We start from the raw sequence: 20,687 nt of genomic DNA, 5'->3' as shown, positions 1-20,687 counted from the left end.
ATGTAAATATTTTAAATCATAAAGATGACAATAATCACTGTATTCACATATTCTCTCAGGGATTTTCATGGGTAAACCCAATGTATTTTAGTTTTAATTTAATAGTTGCTATAATGGAGGAACTTAAAATGGCTATTATGTAGACAGGTCCGTTTCCTTGAAGACTAATATATTTGATATCTGTATTTACTAACATTGTTATACCGCTTTTCTCACACACATTTTTAGCTTTTACAGCAAAATTCAACTTCAGAAGAGATACGAAGAGAACTGTGTGAGAACTATCCAGGTTATATTGCTGATTATGCCTTCTCTTGGACCACTCTAGGGAAAAATGTTCTTAATTTATTTTGCCTGTCCAACAAGACCCTTTTAGAGTCTTCTCTCCAAGAACTAACAAACCAATTCTCTCAGGTGAGTGTAAACATTTTAATATGATCAGGGTCTCATAATAATAGCAGGAAATGTATCATTTCCATTCTTGTATGCACAAAGCAACTCGAAGTGATTCAAAGAGCGAGTCCATAGGCCTCATGGACTGGAAAATGCTGACTGAAATATTGGCTCACATTTGGCATGAATTCCACACACAAAGGTGCACATTTGATGTCAAATTCTAAGCAATGACTACTTTCTATTTAAATGTGCTGGATTGAAATGATCCATTAAACCAAAAATATTGCTTTATGGTTAATATGGAGATGGAATCTCATCTTTGTAGATGAAATGTGACTTTGGTTTATGGTGAATGAAGATTGACTGTTTTCTCTGAGATTTTTAAGTGAGATTACTCAGGATGTAATATAAGTTTAATAATTAAACTCTCAGAGCCTGGTAATTCGCAGAAGCTAGAATAATGGGTAATCATTTAAATGTTTCTTCTAAGATAAAACCTAACTTAAAACTTTGATTTTTACAAAACAATATATCCCACTTTCCAAAATATTATACACTAGAAACAAGAACTTTATAATATGAAGTGCTAATGACCTTTTTTATATGCCAGTCTTAAATGGTGTGAAAATAAGAAAATAAGATACTAATCATCTTCTTTTAATAAAATTCCACATACAATGAGAGTTCACAAAATCAAAATTTTTGAGTTCTCTCAAAATGTTATAAATGAGAATAAATTAAACATATTCACATCTAACATTTTTCCCCTTGATTCTCTGAATTTTATTGTATGGGTTGAGGTTCGTGACATTCCAGGAGACGGTGATCAAGACCATCCCCAAGAAAAAAAAATGAGTAAAGGCAAAATGGTTGTCCGAGGAGGCCTTAAAAATAGCTGAGAAGAGAAGCTAAAGGCAAAGGAGAAAAGGAAAGATATACCATCTGAATGCAGAGTTCCAAAGGAGAGATAAAAAGTGAATAATGCAAAGAAATAGAGGAAAGCAATAGAGTAGGAAAGACTAGAGGTCTCTTCAAGAAAATTAGAGATACCAAGGGAACATTTCATGCAAAGATGGGCACAATAAAGGACAGAAATGCTATGGACCTAACAGAAGCAGAACTTATTAAGAAGAGGTGGCAAGAATACACAGAAGAACTGTACAAAAAAGATCTTCATGACTCAGGTAACCACAGTGTGTGATCACTCACCTAGAGCCAGACATCCTGGAATGCAAAGTCAAGTGGGCCTTACGAAGCATCACTATGAACAAAGCTAGTGGAGGTGATGGAATTCCAGTTGAGCTATTTCAAATCCTAAAAGATGATGCTGTGAAAGTGCTGCACTCAATATGCCAGCAAATATGGAAAACTCAGCAGTGGACACAGGACTGGAAAAGGTCAGTTTTCATTGAATCTTAAAGAAAGGCAATATCAAAGAATGTTCAAATTACCTCACAATTATACTCATCTCACATGCTAGCAAAATAATGCTCAAAATTCTCCAGACAAGGCTTCAGCAGTACATGAACCGAGAACTTCCAGATGTTCAAGCTGGATTTAGAAAAGGCAGAAGAACCAGAGATCAAATTGCTTACATCCATTGGATCATCAAAAAAGCAAGAGAGTTCCAGAAAAATATCTACTTCTGCTTTACTGACTACACTAACGCCTTTGACTATGTGGATCACAACAAACTGTGGAAAATTCTTCAGGAGATGGGAATACCAGACCACTTTACCTGCCTCCTGAGATATCTGTATGCAGGTCAAGAAGCAACAGTTAGAACCAGACATGGAACAATGGACTGGTTCCAAATTGGTAAAGGAGTATGTCAAGGCTGTATATTGTCAGCTTGCTTATTTAACTTATAGGCAGAGTACATCATGGGAAATGCTGGGCTGGATGATGCACAAGCTGGAATCAAGATTGCCAGGAGAAATATCAACAACCTCAGATATGCAGATGACACCACCCTTATGGCATTAAGTGAAGAAGAACTAAAGAGCCTCTTGATGAAAGCAAAAGAGAAGAGTGAAAAAGTTGGCTTAAAGCTCAAGATTCAGAAGACAAAGATCATGGCATCTGGTCCCATCACTTCTTGGCAAACAGATGGGGAAACAATGGAAACAGTGACAGACTTTATTTTTTTGGGTGCCAAATCACCACAGATATTGACTACAGCCATGAAATTAAAAGATGCTTGCTCATTGAAAGTAAAGCTATGTCCAATCCTGACAGCATATTAAAAAGCAGAGACATAACTTTGCTGACAATTGTCCGTCTAGTCAAAGCTATGGTTTTTCCAGTAGTCATGTATGGATGTGAGAGTTGGACCACAAAGAAAGCTGAGCACTGAGGAATTGATGCTTTTGAACTGTGATGTTGGAGAAGACTCTTGAGAGTCCCTTGGACTGCAAGGAGATCAAACCAGTCCACCCTAAAGGAAATCATTCCTAACTATTCATTGTAAGGACTGATGCTGACGCTGAAACTCAAATACTTTGGTCACCTGATGTGAAGAACTGACTCACTAATGCAGGAGGAGAAGACAACAGGGGATGAGGTGGTTGGATGGCATCACTGACTTGATGGACATGGGTTTGAGCAAGCTCTGGGAGTTGGTGATACACAGGAAGCCTGGCGAGCTGCAGTCCATTGGGTCACAGAGTCAGACATGACTGAGCAACTGAACTGAACTGAACTGAAGTACAGAATGCTTAAATTACTCTTCATTACTCAGAGTTTTCCAAATGAACTGGATTAGAAACACTGTTATAATAACGCCAATTCAATGTAGAGCACTTAAAATTCTATCTCAACAAACTCAGCAGTCATATAGAATGTGTGACTAAGAATACCTTGTTCAAAATCACATTTTCAGCATGAAAGACCTTGAATTAAGATCCAACAAAAACCTGACTACTAGTATGAATGAGCTTATTAAGAAAATTGTTTGGGGTGGAAATATAATAAAGAACATACCTGAAGGTATTATCTGGGACCTGTGATCCAGAGCAAGAGTAGAGATCATGGTTTTCTTTTATTTGTTTGCTTAGAGTATAAGATGTGACTATAGGATATTCACTATAAATCATTATTATAACTAAAGTTCCTTGTATTGCAACAGAACTTTGGAAATATTTTATTAAGTATGTGTAATTATAATAGTAAACATTTTTGTATATTTGTATATATATTCACATATTTATACATAAAACACCTAAATTTTAAAGGTTTTCTAAGCAAATAATATAAGGTCTACTAATGGATCTGCATGAGGAAATGGCAGCCCGTTCCAATATTCTTTTCTGGAGAATCCTATGGACAGAGGAGCCTGGTGGGCTACAGTCCCTGGGATCGCAAAGAGTCAGACACAACTAAGAGACTGAGCATACACTACTAATGGATATAGAGTATTTTTCTTTATATCCTAAACTAGGTCCTAGAGAAAAACAAACGTATTACTCAGAAGCTAATTTTATTTTAAGAAATTAATTTTAATTTCCCAAAATCCAATTTGAAGTATTTTGTATAAATAATTTTGTTAACCAAGCATTAAATATGCCAACATCTGAAATTATAGGAAAAAATTCAATTACACGTAAGAACATTTGAAATGGTTATAGTTTTTCCAGGTAAAAGATTACTTCAAACTAAATAAAATCTGAATTACTTAACTTGAACTCTAGACTTTCAGTGTTTTCAAAGACAGTCAGCCGTGTGGTTACAGATATTGAAGTCTCGTCTCACCCTGTCTCTGGTTTTATTTTTTAAGCTATCAAGTGATCCAAACAAGCAGAAGACAATGTTTCAGGAAATGGTTAAAGTGCTGTCCTTTTTCTCACAAGTACAAGAGCAGACAGCTGTGTGGGAGCTTCTCTCCAGTTTTCCAAATGTGTTCCAGAATGACAGCACACTAAACAATCTATTTAATGTGTTTCGAAATGCAAACAGGTAAGAATTACTGTTCATAACAAAGTCTTTTTTTTTTTTTTCTAATGTTACCTTGAAGATCACTGCCAAGTAGTTAATTTAAACACAGCAAATAACCTTTCAGCACTTACTGCAGATTCTGGCAGTGAAAGTAAGGGTATTGGATAAGCAGAGGAGAAAGATACACTGTGGTCATCAGGGTTATTGACATATATATGAGGAAATGAGGAACACTAATCATAACATCAGTAATGTCAATTGATATCCCAGAACTCTGAAAAAGATGGTAGACCAGCAGTTGATTGGAATGGCTCAGCCTCACCCAGGGACAACAAAGGCTCTGTGCATCTAGTATTTTACATACTCAAAATGAAAATATTTCATTGGATTTTTGGTATTACACAGTGAAAAAACAACCTTGCATATTGGGTTGACTTTATTTGACATAAAGATTTGAAAAACTTGCAGAAGAAATCCCTTTAAAGTCTATTTTCCTAATGAAAGAGATATGAGCATGCTAGCATTTAGAATTTGATTAACACATGCTTAGGTTTTGGCTATGATGCCTAGCTAATTTGGAAATGTGCATTAAACAAAACAACTGCATCAACAACCAGTCATTACTGAGTGCCTGTTACCTGCCAAAAACTTTACTGGACCCTACATATATTTCACATTGAAACTTAACAACAGAACTATCATTTATTTCATAAATGAGATAATAGAGGGTTGTAAAAATTAAATAATTGATGTTAAGAGAGTTTGAACCTGGGTTTTTATACTCTAGAACCCAGGTGCCTCTCTGATATGTCACTAAAAGCACAGTGGATTCTATTGTTAATGTCTGAATCACCAGAAAAGAGTTTTCTCATCTTCTCTGGAGAACTTCTAAGTGTTTATATTTGTTCAAAGACCTTGTAATAAGCCCTCATGTTGGTACCTTAATTTCAGTTGATTCTCATAACAGTACTTTGAGATTGAGACCACAGATGTCTGCATTTTATTAAAAAGAAAACACACCTTCATGGAGGTCAAATGACTTCTTCAGGAAGGTCAAAAGACTTCCTCAAGATTCTACAACTAAGTAAGTAAGTGATAAAGCTAGAACCTAAACTCAGGGAATCTGAATCCAAGAACTGTGCTCTTTTCACAATAAATAACATGTCATAACTAAACTATAAAAGAAGCAAGATATTAGTAAATTTGATTTGGTCCTCATTTTGGCTCTTCAGGAAATTTTCACTCACTCAGAATTTTGACACTTAGTTCTCTTCCTCCTTTGTATATTCTGTTTTAGAAAACAAACAGGTAAATGATTAAAGGAGAAACAGAATTGTTTGAATTGTGCAATGTAGCAAGATACCCTTGAGACCATAATAAGATATCACTAACACTCACTAAAATGGGTTCAGTTTTAAAAGATGAGCGACCCTAGTTACTTGCAAGAATGTAAAGCAAATAGAATCCATACATTGCAAGTTAGACTGTAAAATGCTATAACCATGTCAGAAAACCATATGACAGGTTCGAATGAAGCTAAAAATAGAACAATGTGGTGTAGCATTCTACCCCTGGTTATTTACCCAAGAAAATGAAAACATATGCATGCCCACAGGAAGACTTGTATACTAATGCTTATAGCAGATTTATTCACAATAGCTAAGAATTGAGAGAAAAACAAATATCCATAAACAGAATGGATGAAAAATTGGAAGTCTACTCAGTTAAGAATAATAAACAGATTACTTAATCACACAACAGCATAGATAAATCTTATGAATATTATGCTGGCAAAAGAATCCAGACCAAAAAAAAAAAGAATACATACTAGATGTGTAGATATTGTATTATTAGCAAAATTAATGTACAGTGTTAGAAATCAGAACAGTGGATATTGGGGCAACTGTTGGAAGCATGACAAAACTTTTTTAAGGTGATATTTTATATCACCTTAAAATAAGGTATTTTATATCTTATTTAGCATGGTGGTTACATAATTGTATATATTGTCAAAGCTTATTGAATAATAACCTTAAATAGGCTCATCATGTTGTATGTGAATTATACCTTAATGAAATTTGGTTATTAAACAACAAATAAAAACCAAACTCTTACAAAATAATTCTCACTGAAAGGTGGAAGATCCAAAAAAATGCCCTTGGGTCAAAAATAAATTAATTAAAAATACATTAGACATCATTTTGATAGAGCAAATTACATAAGGACATTGCACTGTGGCTATTTTAATTCCCTTAAAATTTAAAATAAAATTATTTTATTATGCCATAGATATGTTCTCAGGTAATGATTAGAATGTTGTAAACCACTCCACAGAATAATGAAAACAGCTTTTAAAAGAAATAGCTTCAGATTATTATAAAGCAGATGACAGTTGACTTTTTTCTAACCTGGATAACTGTTTTTTAAAGCATTTGACTTTTACTTATTATTTAATTAGTTAATTTAGATTTTTATTACCAGTATATATACTTGTTCTTTCTAACATGATAGCCTCTAGCTATTTGTGGGATTTTCTAATTTAATACATTTGGTATGTTGCATTTTGTAAATTTAAGGTGCACAGGGTGTCACGTGATTTTGAGCACTTGGTGTGCTGGTATCATTAAGGAATTGAATTTTTTAACTTTATTTTTAATTAATTTAAATCTATTAGAAAAACTTCCAATATATTTGAAACAACATGGGTATGTGAATCTACTTTTCACTGGTAATTGCAATGAAATTCTAATACAGATTAAATATTTTCAGTGAAAACTTAGCGTCTGAGTTGAGATGCTTCATTAGTGTAAAATATACTTTGAAATGAAAGATTGTTGCTGAACAACGAAACGTGGGATTCTTGACCTCCGAAGGAGATGCTTTTGTGTAATAAAGTTTTATTAAAGTATAAAGGAGATAGAGAAAGCTTCTGACATAGGCATCAGAAGGGGGCAAAAGAGTACCCCTTTGCTAGTATTAGCAATGGAGTTATATACTCTCCAATGAATCCAAAGAATGTCTGGAGGCTGCAAAGACCTCACCAGACCCACTCCCATAATTTACATTTTAAGATAACAGAGTTGGCCAGAAGGTTTAATCCAAAGATTGTCCTCAGGCAGATTACATCCTTGTAAAGACCAGACCTACTCCCATAATTTATGTTTTAAGATAACAGAATTAGCCAGAGGGTTTAATCCAAAGACTGTCCTCAGGCAGGATATATTATTGTTATATAATCCTAAGGAATGTAGAGGAAAAAAAGTAAAAAAGTTTGTCCTTTCTTCCTCCTTGAATATCTCAGACTTCTCTCTCCTTGGGGACCCCTAGACTTCTTATCAACCTGCCTAGGAAATGACTCTCTCAGAAATCTGAAGATAATGCAATAAAAGATAAAACACTATATATTTTATATTGATAGATGTTGAAATGATAATATTTTGGATATATTGGGTCAAATAAAATATATTATTAGAATTAATTTCATCTGTTTCTTTAACATTTTTAATGTAACTACTAGGAAATTTAAAATTAAATGTCTTGCATTATATTGTTGAAAGACCTTTTATATCAACCAGTTTTTAAAGTCCAATCTTTACTATTATTATTAAAGTGTCACTAAAATTCTTTACAAATGACTTTTGTCACCAAATCATTGGTTTATCTTACTCTTTGTTGATCAAGTAATATGAACAAATAAACCCTATAAAAACTCATTGCTGTTATTTCCTTCAGCAGTTTTGTAAAGTTGTAACTTGTTATATAGTTCAATCACCAAAACCAGATTGCAAAATATTAAGATTACAACAGAGGTTAGCAAAAATGAGCAATCTCAAAAATCAAGAAGAGCATATGAAAAAACATAGATAATAGTCACCATTTATGAGGAGGAAGTTGTATACTTAGATGTGAATCACAAAAACTCCTTACCTTACAAGGAGACTTGTTTTGGATAACTTTCATTTGATATGATGAACAGGACAGAAAAACAAAACCAATGAAGTGAAGTAAAATTATCTTCATCAATAGTTTAAAGAATCTCATAGAGGACAGGGGTCAGGTGTCATTTTTTTAGTCACGTTTTGATAGAAAAAGATGAATTACATCTACTGACATTTTTATTAGTTATACTAATAACAATAATGCTGACAATGAGATTGCCAAATGTCCAGTCTTTGAAAGTGTTACTTTGAAACAAAAGATCAGCTGAGTCAAGCAGAGGCCAAGCTGGGCGAAGGCTGGCAGAAATCTTCAATCTCAGAAGGTTTACCTGGTCTCTGTACTCACCAGGATTAATTCAAAGTCTGAGAACCAGGAGAATCTTGGGGTAAATATAAAAATGCCTGAGGCAGCAACTGTTATGTATACAGAGCACAGACGAGAAAAATTCAGCCATCCCACCACGGCCAAACACACAGCTGAAAAAACAAGCTAACAATGGCTATGGCTCAGGGCAAAAATGTTCTGTCCTCCTGTTCTCTGCCATGTTGGGGCAAAGCGCCAGTCAAGATGTAGAGGAGAAAGAGCAGAAACTTTGAAATTAGACACAACCAGCTCTATTTATCTGGTTAACCTTGTCCTTGTGTAAGTTATTTAACTTTTGAACTTTAGTGTTCCATAACATGACAAATGAATTGACTTTATGGAATTATTAGAGAAACAAATAAAATTATAAATATATATGCATGCTAAGTTGCTTCAGTCACGTCCGACTCTTTGAGACCGAGTGGACTGTAGCCTGCCAGGCTCCTCTGTCCATGGGATTCTCCAGGCAAGAATACTGGAGTGGGTTGCCATGTCCTCCTCCAGGGAATCTTCCTGACCCAGGGATTGAACCTTTGTCTTTCTGGAGCTCCTGCATTGCAAGCAGATTCTTTACCACTGAGTCACCAGGGAAGCCCATAAATAAATAGATATATGTTTATATATCCATATACATACCTACTAGAAACTAGAGGACATTAAAAAGTTAGCTCTCTTAATATAATTGTCATTCATGGCTAGGAGCTAAAATTAAAATGATCTTAATTTAAATATTAAAAATTCCAAAAACATTGTAGAAAGTATATGCACATGCTGTTGCTGATGTGAGCGTTCAGTTGACTAAGATACATACGGAAGAGCTATTAGCTAATATGTACTACATTTAACTTCACAATAGCAAATCCTTAACAAAGCCTTTTGTTCTAAGTTACCACTCATGTGCGTGTATATATATATATATATATATATATATATAGCCTCACAGTATTTGTGAAATTCAGATGTACTTGTACAATGCTAACATTTTTTTAATGTACTAATGACAATAAGGGGATAAAAAAGAGGCATTTCTTAAGTCAGTAATCGATTTTTTGGAAATACTGGATGAACTCAAGCATAAACAAGTAAATTTGCCAATTTTTCATTCCCAGTGTAGACTGCCCATCTTATTAGTAACATAAAAATCCTGGGAAGACAGTGCCAGTTAGTCTGGATATTAATTTTGAGCTACCCCCTGGAGCAATGCCTGTGGGCTACTTAGAGGATAGAATGCAATCTTTAATTAGGGCAAGATCCCATTTTTTTAAAAAAATTAACATTTGTTTAGCAAAAATATCAAATACTTAATTAATAATTATTCTTGAAAGTGGATCCTTTATCTGGGCTTGATAATAATTGAAAATAATTTCCAATATTTAATTTTTTTCCTTTAAAAACAAAAAAGAGGTATCCTTTTATTGGAAACTGCTGTTTCTAACCACTTATTTTTTAGATCTTAACAACAACAACAAAAAAAGTGTGTGAACTTCACTCCTTACTTTAAGACCTTTTAGGCTTTAGAATCCTGTATGGTTCAAGAATCCTTTTTGGGATTTTGTGCATGAATAGACAAACAAGCAATTAAATGACAAAGCAGCATCTTGTCTTTTATGTTAAAAGAATAATTTTCAATACTGTAGCTATTTTCTCCTTGAATAACCTTTTGTTTCTGTCTGCAAATGTTGAAATGCAATCTGGTTTAATTGTTTTTCGACTTGTTAGCGTGCTGCTGGTCGTGCAGAAGGTTTATCCACGTGTCACAACTAACGAAGGTTTCAGAACTCTCCATAAATCTGTTAAACATCTGCTGTATACCCTGGACTCCCCATCTGAAGGTATTATATTTCTATCTTTCTGTATTCAATTCTGCATTGCAATTCTGTATTCAGTTCCATTAGGAATAAAAAACAAAATGCAACTGAAGCAACCATTTATGCATGACATTATTCTTAGGTGGGAACATATGTTACCACTAAATCTGGATCTTTAGCTAACCAAAGTGTGGAGACAAGGAGAAATGGCTGGATAAAAGGCTGTGACTTTCCAGGATTTTTATTTTTATGAAAATGGTCTCTCTTAGCTATATTATAAAGCTATGTTTATGCTTGGTACGAAAAAATAAATACCAGAGTAAGGGACTAAGCCTCAACAAGTAGATTTCTACCACAAGTTTTTGAACAAATGCCTACACTGAATTGCAGCATTTTTGTCCTTTTTTTTTTCCAAAATTTGACTTTTTAATCAGAATGAATCTTTCTTTGGATAAGACTCACCCTTCAGCCAGCCATCTTGAAAATGCATGATGAACAATCTGTATAGACCCACTGTCCACCCAGTAAGACAAACCATAGCATCATGGTAGTGAATCAGAAAAGGTCTTTGCATATAGAGAATAACCTTATATACCACATACATGGAAATGCACAGACACAGACACACACACAGCCATATACAGACAAAATTTAGGACTATAAGGAATAAATCCCTACTTCACAAGTCAAATGTTTGGTTAGTATTTACTGTTTCCAAATGAGTTTAGGAATAGGCTTTCTCAACTGAGCTTGCCAGCTTTTAAATATGTAGACTTTACTATTGGATTACAGATAAGTAATCAGGTCACAAGCTGATTGTTTATTACAAGATCTTAAACAATTTTCATATGAAATGCTGGTTTTAAAGGTTGTGAAGACTTCTTGAAGGAGGATCTAACATACTCTTGGATACCAATTTCTGTTAGTCTACAACAATTTTTATGCCTTCAGTCACAGAATTAATGACTAGCTTGCAGGACTGATTGCTATTAAATTCAGTGGTCTTCGTGAACATGAACATTAGGGTTAAAAAAAAAAAAAGCCTCATGCTTTTAAGTAGAGGTCCAGCCCAGAAAAAGTGAACAGTACAATAACAAACACTAATTATTTCCTCTGTATATTTTTCTGTTTGCATTTTAAAGACTTGAGAACTTCAGATTTCTCCTTACCATTCTCTTCCTTTTCATCTTCAGACTCACACCTTATAATTGTACAGAGGGATAAAGTTGGACTTTTTGTTACAGAGGACATAAGTTCTTTAGTGCCTTAGAAGCCAAAGAACCTCTCATTAACTGAGGCAGCAAAACACTTTTCCTGATGAACAATATAGCTCAATTTTCAATTTTTAACAATGGCCATGCCGCATTTCTATGATTATGTTAATAATTTTGACATGTGTTAAACCATGCCACTGGATAATCAGGATGACAAGGAAATATTAATACATTAAGGATATGTGTTTTTATGTTTAGAATTAGATGTGCTTATATTTGTTTTTAAAAATTTCCTACACATGTGACTTCATCAGTCTAAAGATACCAATGCAGTAGTACTGAGGTCAGTTTCTATGTCACTAACCCCAAGCCCCTGCATGCATGCGTGCTTGAGCAGAAATTTCATGGCCTTTGAAAAATTCTTCCAAGTATTTCTGGGACTCCTCCAGAAAACCCAAACTTGTTTTGAGGTACAAATCCCTGCCACATTGCCCAAGCCACCCATGCTTACTCTTCATAGCATTTAGCAGTGTTTGTGAACACATGTCCTCCCTTGGCTTTACACCAAATAAACTGGAGTGAAATGGTCACTCATAGCAGAGTTGCTCGCTTGGGTCCTCTCTAATGATTGACAGGACTCAGATAGCTTTGAAGGTCTCATTCCCTTCTTTCAAAGAAAGAAAGTAGAAAAAATAAAAAGATAGTGTTCTTTTTTTATGTGCCAGATTCCTTCCCACATTATACATTTTTCAGTAGCCATCGCTCCCTTCCTCTCTGCACTCCATGTCTACTTCCAATTCAAGTTTCCACACCCCATGTCTACTTTTGATTCAGCCTTGATTCTGAACACACTTTAAGGTTTTTCCAGAAGCCTCCTCAGCAACCATGACAATACGAGGCTGCTAATAAACACTTGAGAAGATGTTTTAAGGAATCTTAACTTCCTGTTTTAAGGAATCTAATTCTCAGCTCTGACCCAGTAAAGATCCCTGCTTCACTGTTTAGTATTTCCATTTATAAAACTGAGTTTTGAGGGTGAAGATTACCTTCTTTGACTCATTGATGTTTACTCTTTTGCCAAGTTGTAAATTACATGAAATTACATCTTTAAACAAAAAGCCACGTTTACTGGTGAAAAGAGGCTATCTGTGCACTAGATTTCTTTCTCTGTCTTTGGGCACCATTTTTATATATGCCTAATTTTACAAATAAAAATAAAACCTTGCTTTTTAAAGGGCTGTAACAATTTCCACTTCGTCAAAAGCATTCAATGTGGTACTTCTCAGATACTTTAAAGTCCAGAAGGACAAGTGCCCAGAGGGCAAAGTCCATACTTAACATCAAGGTCAAGCCTATAATTGATACATACAAAGTTAATTTCTATTAGTTATTCATTTTAATAGCCTGATGAGGAAGAGACATTCCATAAACCATACATTATACATATTCTAATGGACTCACTCATATAGTATACAAATACTGATGAACTCATAGGAGTTCAAATTGAGCAAGATTTGATCTTGGAAAAATGGTTTTATATACTTTTACACTGCAGAAGCATCAATCTTCACAGTCCTATCCTGGATTATTCTATATGTGTGCTCAGTTGCTAAGTCGCGTTGGACTCTTTGCGACCCCATGGACTGTAACCCACCAGGCTCAGACTCTGTCCATGGGATTCTTTCCTAGGCAAGAATACTGGAGTGGGTTGTGATTTCCTTCTTCTCCAATTCTACATATGGATGCCAATAAATAATGGTTATTACTTCCCTGGTGGCTTAGACGGCAAAATGTCTGCCTACAATGTGGGAGACCTGGGTTCAATCCCTGGGTTGGGAAGATCCACTGAAGAAGGAAATGGCAACCCACTCCAGTACTCTTGCCTGGAAAATCCCCATGGACGAGAAGCCTGGTAGGCTACAGCCCACAGACACGACTGAGTGACTTCACTTTCACCATTATTAATTAGGTTTGTTTATACTGAGTATCTTCTCCTTGGTCCTTTCACTCACTGATGCATTGCTGTCTTTACAGCAATAATACTTAGCTGTCTTGAGCAGAGAAGAGAGGGACTCCTGCCAGAGAGGAAAACTGAAAAAGTGATTCTGCCAAGTAACTCAGGATGGTACAGACATTACTCAGACATGACTGATACTGAGGTAGACAAGGAGGCTTTTAATTCTGTGAATCTTTTACACACATGCTTATTTAAATAAACAAAATGATCAGCGTGAGAAAAGTCCAGATGGCTGCCTAGTTTTGTGCTGCAACCTTTTTAGAAGACTTCAGAACACACTAACCAGAGACAATGGGAGAAGTAGTAAAGCCGTCTATAAAGTATCCTATTGAAAATGATAAGGCCAGTGTTGAAAAATTCCAGCACTGGAGCTTCTGGATTATTTATGAGGAATTAAGAGTGTCTGCAGAGAAGAGTAAAATAAGTAATACTGCTTCCTTAAAGGAGTTGAATGAAAGCATTGGATTTCTGATGTTTTTATTTATGCAGTAGCCATTTTTAAATTTTGCGTGTGAATGTTGTCGCACTTACTTTTATTTTTTTAATTCAGGAAAATGTATTTTTGAAAAAATTTTTAATTGGAAGAAAATTGCTTTTTGTGTTGGTTTCTGCCACACAGCAATGTGAATCAGTCATAATTATACATATATACTCTCCCTCTGGAGCCTTCCTCTCCTCCCCCCACCCAGCCCCTCTAGGTCGCCACAGAGTGCCAGGCTGCGCTCCCTGTATTATATATGGAATGTTACTCAGCTACACTTAGCCTACAATGATAGAATGCTATGCAGCAAGCTGACTCAGGGATCCATTTAACTTCTAGCGGCAATTCTCCATGTTGAGTTAGATCTTCATGTATGGTTTCCATTAGACACAACTGAGTGATTGCCTTCCATACTCCAAACCTCACATTATTTGAGACCACTCAGAATGGTTCTATAAACATTAGCTAATTTGCATTCACAGCTGCATTCAATTGAAATCACTGGCTGCTTTTTGAAAGATAAAAAGTATAGATTAGTGATGGCAGATGTTTCCTAAGGCTACATTCTAGACAACTGAAGGCGAACAAACAAAAAAGTCCAGTGACCCACGAGATTGGAATTGGTTTCATTTGATTAACAAGTCACCGAGGTAGTCAATCTGCATCATGATATTTGAGTCATCTGTGCATACAGGTCACAGGATAAAACAATGTAATGGTTTGATGCACAGAGAAATAATTTGTTAGAAATGCATATGCTTAACCACTGGTATTATTTCAGTTGGGGGGCAATTGATAAATAAATATTTTAAATGTTTCCAACTGAGCTTAGACATCTCTGTAAAGTCGTTTGGAGAAAAATTCTGCAGACTGTCTGCTTTTCTTCCCATTAATTTGACCTGGGTTGATTTTTACTTAGAAAAATAAATCCTTTAATGAAATGCTACATGTTACCTCTTTAGGTGGCTCTGACAATACAACACATTTGTGGGATGAGGAAGATCGGCAGTCACTATCCCCAAGCAGCCTGGCTGCGCAGTAAGTCTTTGTTGGTTTGTGGGTTTGTTTCTAAATTGGTAAGTAACTTGACTGAAGAAGCAAGCAGCACAATTTATAAACATCATTCTTTTCATCAGTGTGTAAGACCATGGAATAGCAAAAACCAACTGTTGACTGACGAAAGAAAAAGTTGAAGTGAAGTTGAAACTTGTTTTTTGGTATTATTCAGTGGTACTTTTAGATGATGCGACATGAAGATCTGGTTTTCAGTTCTAAGATTGCATAACTTGATCCCACATGTTGTGTCTGGGTAGGTCAGCTTATGTCTATGAGGAAAATCTAGCTGGAGGCCCAATTTCCAACTCTTTTCAAAGTCTTTCATCTTCATATAAAAGATGTAAACGTCTCCAACTTTTTACATTACTGTTGATCTCAGGTTTTAAAAACTGACATTAAAAATCGACGCCCCAAGGTAATGCAAACTTTGTTGCTTCAGTAGTATTCAAGTAGCCAAAGCTGTTTATAAGTTATTTAATTTTGGACTGTTTGTGGTTCATGTAAATATGTTTATATATTTACCTATTCCTGAGACAGTGAATAGTCAGTGGGAATAACAGCAGTAATGTTGGCTTCTAAGGACCATTAATATAAGCAGTTCTCTGAAGTAACTAACAGTTACTTAACTAACTTAACTAACTAACTTAACTAAAAGTTACATAACTAACAGTTATGGTAGAAAACTCAAGTAGAAGCTCATTGAAGTAAATTCATATAGTTCAAGGCAAATTTAGAGACTAGGTGACCTGTTATGTAAAAGTTGTTTTGGCCTGATAAATTATACTATTGAAATTATTTGACTTTTGTCCCAAAAGATATGTTTTTGTGGGCTAATGGAAATGGAAACAAAAACAAATAGTAGGACTTATTTTTAACCATTCATGTATTTTTCTAAAATAGAATGTATACAATTGTTTATAAGCTTTCTATTATTCAGTGAGAAGTTTCCCAACTCTGGGTAATTCTAGGCAAAATTCTTCCATCAACAACCACCTCCTCTTTCTGCCCACACATTTCTCCTCTAAGGTGTCTGAACCAGCTGCTTCTCCCAAGAGCAGTTTTGCAGCCCTGGGCAATTTTCCCCCAGACAGGATTCCATATTCCAAATAATCAAGTCTTTTAAACACATTCCCTATATAGCCAGCAAAATATTAAAAAACAAACAAACAAACAAACAAAAACCCTCTGACTTGAGACAACTGGATACTTATTGCTGAAGCCGGGTATCTTTATCAGAGCCTTGGGGACATCCATAGCATTGATAGTGCTAGCTCTTCAGATGTGAAAATTACACAGCAAATGTAGTTGGTTGCTGACAGCTAACTGACAGTTTATTGGGAAGAATTCATTACTTTTAAGATGGCTCTTGTTGAGATTGATGAAATTAAGGGATTTCTTATCTTTGGGCTCCCTTTCCCTTCCCACTTTAAAATAATCACAGAGTAGAAATACTTGGCATGAGATGAAAGTGTTTATAGTCCAGAATTTTCTTTGGAAAGCTGCTCAAAAATACTTTTTCCCTCATAGCTCTTCTCCTTCCTCCTTATTTTTGCACTAAAGTTACTTTTGTTTGTTGTGTGTGTACATGAACACACATGCACGCATCTATTTGTAAGTTCATCTTTTTTTGTAAGCATTCTTAGCATGTATGTAAAATTTTATATAAAATATGTACATTAAATGGTTTAAAGAAATACTTGGGATGTTTATGCCAAAACAGTTGGCATAAACTGTATATATATATATATGTATATATATATATGTGTGTATATATATATATATCTTAATTTTTGGTATATATTAAATATAATCTCAAAAATCTTGGTAATCAGATGTTCTTCATAGAACTAAGATAATGGCTTATATGCTATTTCAAGGTCACTTTTAGCTCATCATTCTTCTATTTAAAGCTTGAAAATTTGTCAAAAGAAGTTCTTATGCTATTTCATTTGAAAAGTTAGACAAATATTTTGCTATTGAGCATGGCACTAAGATGGAAATGGCTCAATGCTATAATAATTATGACAAAGAGGAAGACAAACACAAAAGAAAGAGAAGCATTAATAAGAGGAGAGTCTTTGGTCAAAGAAGTGCCTGAACAAAAGCAAGAAAGCTCAGGAATGGGTGCAGTTTTTCTAAACATGAAAGCTACGGACTATATTTAAATGAAAGTCAGTCATCTGACCAATAAGCTGTGCCCTGACTGGTAAGTTAGTGACTTTTCTTGCCATGGATTTTCTTATTTAAGTTCCTCAAGGATCCAGTGTCATTAACCCACATCCAAATACCCTGAGATTTTAATGTTAGTGCAAACATCATCCTACATGTTTACTGGCTATGCCAGGATGAGTCTCTTCCATTAGTATTTGAATAAAATCTAAGTTAACATCTAATAGAACTAGTTAATTTGTGTGCTGTGCAGTTTGATTCAAAATAGATGGTACCCAAATCAACCATTGACATTTATTCTATCTCTGCTATACATCAAGTTCAATAATAGACACTAAGGGAAGAAATTACAATAGATGCAGCCTCATAGATGAAGTGACTGGGCATGTGTAACATGCACACATTTACTCACAACGGTTTGCCTCAAAAATATTAGACTATGTCCTCACATGCAGTTGATTTGAAAGGAAGCCAGAAAGTGGTTAACTGGGGAACTCTTGAGTTGTTGCTTAAAGAAAAAAAGGAACTGACATTATTCAGTTGTATTCTACCATTTTTTTTTAAATCACAACTACATGAATTTAAATGATTTAGAGAATGTTATAAGTGGAAGGGACCTAGCAGATCACCCAGCCCCCTATCTCTCATTTGACAAAAGAGGAAGCTGAAGTCCAGAGAGAGGGTTGCCAGATTTAGAGGAGAAAGGAAAGGAAAGAAACATGCAAGATGTGTGGGATGTACTTACACTGAAAAATTATTTGTTATTTTGCTGAAATTCAGTTTTAACTGGGATCCCTGTCTGTTATCTGGCAATGCTAGCCCAGTGATTTTTCTTTCATGTAAATGTGCCTAGAAATGATCTTAAGCTCACTTACGATTGGATATTAAGGTAACTAAATATAAAGGTAATGCCTGTGGAAAAGGTGAATACTCAGAGAATCCAGAGTAGTGCTGTCATTGTGCAGTTGGGCTGGATTGGGGAAGATGTCCTACTTCCCACTGTTTCAGTGCTCAAGGCAGCCAGTGCCAGACAACCAGGGACTCACAGGATCTCAGCAAAATAGCTTTACTTTATTTCTGTATGGCTTAATTTACATCTTCTTTTCTAATTCTATAGGCTCCTAATACTGGAAAAGTTTGAAGATGCCCTCTTAAATATATCAGCAGATAGTCCTTATATTCCTTACTTGGCATGTATGAGAAATGTCACTGGCAATTTAGCCAGGGGATCAAAAGGTAACGCTCTCCTTTCTTAAGAGTCAAAATGCTACTCATGGTTTTTAATTTTGTTCTAAAATAGTAAGTCTTATGTTTGCTTTAAAGCAGAAGAAATTTTTAAAATCTTCGTTGCCATATGCATCTGTTATAGTGGTTTGATATATGAAGTAATATCTAATCATATTATTTTATTACTACTCCTGTTGCAGCTGCTAGTACCACCTGGCTACCTGGCCAAACTTTAATGTATAATAACCATATAAGACATAACATGAGAGTAAGTAAGTGAAAGTCGCTCAGTCGTGTCTGACTCTTTGCAACCCCATGAATAGTCGTGGAATTCTGGGTAGCCTTTCCCTTCTCCAGGGGACCTTCCCAACCCAGGGATTGAACCCAGGTCTCCCATTGCAGGCAGATTCTTTACCAGCTGAGCCACCAGGGAAGCCCAAGAATACTGGAGTGGGTAGCCTATCCCTTCTCCAGCTTATCTTCCTGACCCAGGAATCAAACCAGGGTCTCCTGCATTACAGGCAGATTTCTTTACCAACTGAGCTATCCGGGAAGCCCAACGTGAGAGTGACCACCTAGGTAAACTTTCCATGTCTCCAGAATTAGGAGTTCACATAACTCTCCATGACATTTTCTATACCTTTAATCTTAGTTGTCAAAAAATAATAAAAAGGATAATGAAGACTTCAAAAAGCAGATGTAAATTACATAAATAAAGACATTTTTGTAGCAAACTATTTTTTACTTCCTACCTTTACTCAGTTTGTTTTCCATCTTCTACTTACATGGACAACTGTGAAGATTAGATTTAATCAAATATTTCTTTTTCTTTTTTAAAGATAAAACATCTATTTGTAGGAGATATACATTCACTATTCCTATACCAAAATAGTTTTTTTTGAGACTTAATGGCAAGCAAATAGCACAACAAATATTTGAGTGTGATCTCTCTATACCAGTCATGAATTAATCAAGGGTGGAAGGGCATATTTGTATCACAGTGATTATACAACCCATTCTCTCTCAAACCCTTCGGCTTAATAATACACCCAAAATAAAAGCATATTCAGTTCACAAAGAACCAATACGGTGTAGCACCTTTGCTGGAAATATTTTCGTCTCTAAGCAGAATATCTATGAATATTTTAAAAATAATGAACTCTATAGCCTCCATGGTTCAAGGAAAGATTAAATTTTCACTCATTTTATAGTTAGATTCAAGTAGGCTATTATCTTAGAAAAAAACGTAGTAATAAATTAGGATGAAGGTGTCTTTCAAATAGATTTCCTAAATGACCTTGCAGTTCACATAAGGTAATTCTTTTCTCCTCTTTTACAGAAAGTTTAAGAATGCTGCACTCTACAATTCGATTTAAAAAATCTTTTCTTCATAATGGTTCCTATGAGGATTACCTCCCTCCAGTTCCTGAAGTCTTGAAATCAAAAGTAAGCCATGAAAGGGGAAAAAAAAGCCCTCAATACTTCCTATAATTCTATGGAAAGATATATTTGTAATTTTTAAATCTGTATATTTATAAGTCTTAGTCTTATTTGACCCTAGATTAATGCTAGAAAAGGGGTGACGAGTTCTGGTTGGTGCTATGTAATTGTATTTTGTTTTTAATTGGTGTCTATCTCTGTCTGAAATAACCCATAATAGCCTAATTACAGAATGTAATATGTAAAGGAGTGACTCCTGATATAGTTGTCTCATTAAACTACATGATTTTAAAAGGCATTAAAAATTTGATTTCTAATTTGAGATGTCCCTAGGTTTTAAAGCTATAAATGTTGATTTCAAAGCTAATGTTTTAGACTTCACAGTATACAAAAATCTCAGAAATTGACTCACCTTATTTTTATTTTCATCAGAAGCAGAAACCTATAAATCATATTAAAATGTATGATATTGAAGAAAGGGGGGAAGAGCCACAGAAAAAAATGTTAACTCTGAAGTTTGAATTGGTTGGCATTTGTCTCTTTTTCTTTGTTTAGCTCATGCATACACTATGCAGGTTACCGTGAAATCCACTCTATTTCTTAAATAACCCTATTAAATTTTGAAAGCATCTTTCTGAGTAAGA

General features: G+C 35.0%; 1 protein-coding gene across 1 annotated transcript in view; it reads left to right on the top strand.

Moving 5' to 3' along the window:
• Positions 1-20,687, top strand: part of ABCA12 (ATP binding cassette subfamily A member 12) — a 188,299-nt gene that overhangs the window by 76,281 nt on the left and 91,331 nt on the right. Inside the window, exons 6-11 of the mRNA XM_070458427.1 lie at positions 229-414; positions 4,172-4,350; positions 10,351-10,463; positions 15,114-15,189; positions 18,494-18,612; positions 19,943-20,049. Of these exons, the coding sequence (XP_070314528.1) occupies positions 229-414; positions 4,172-4,350; positions 10,351-10,463; positions 15,114-15,189; positions 18,494-18,612; positions 19,943-20,049 (780 nt within the window). The remainder of the gene's footprint in view (positions 1-228; positions 415-4,171; positions 4,351-10,350; positions 10,464-15,113; positions 15,190-18,493; positions 18,613-19,942; positions 20,050-20,687) is intronic.

Source organism: Odocoileus virginianus, chromosome 30 (genome assembly GCF_023699985.2).
Source record: "Odocoileus virginianus isolate 20LAN1187 ecotype Illinois chromosome 30, Ovbor_1.2, whole genome shotgun sequence".
NCBI classification, from domain to species: Eukaryota; Metazoa; Chordata; class Mammalia; order Artiodactyla; family Cervidae; genus Odocoileus; species Odocoileus virginianus.
This window is presented reverse-complemented; position numbering and strand designations above follow the sequence as displayed.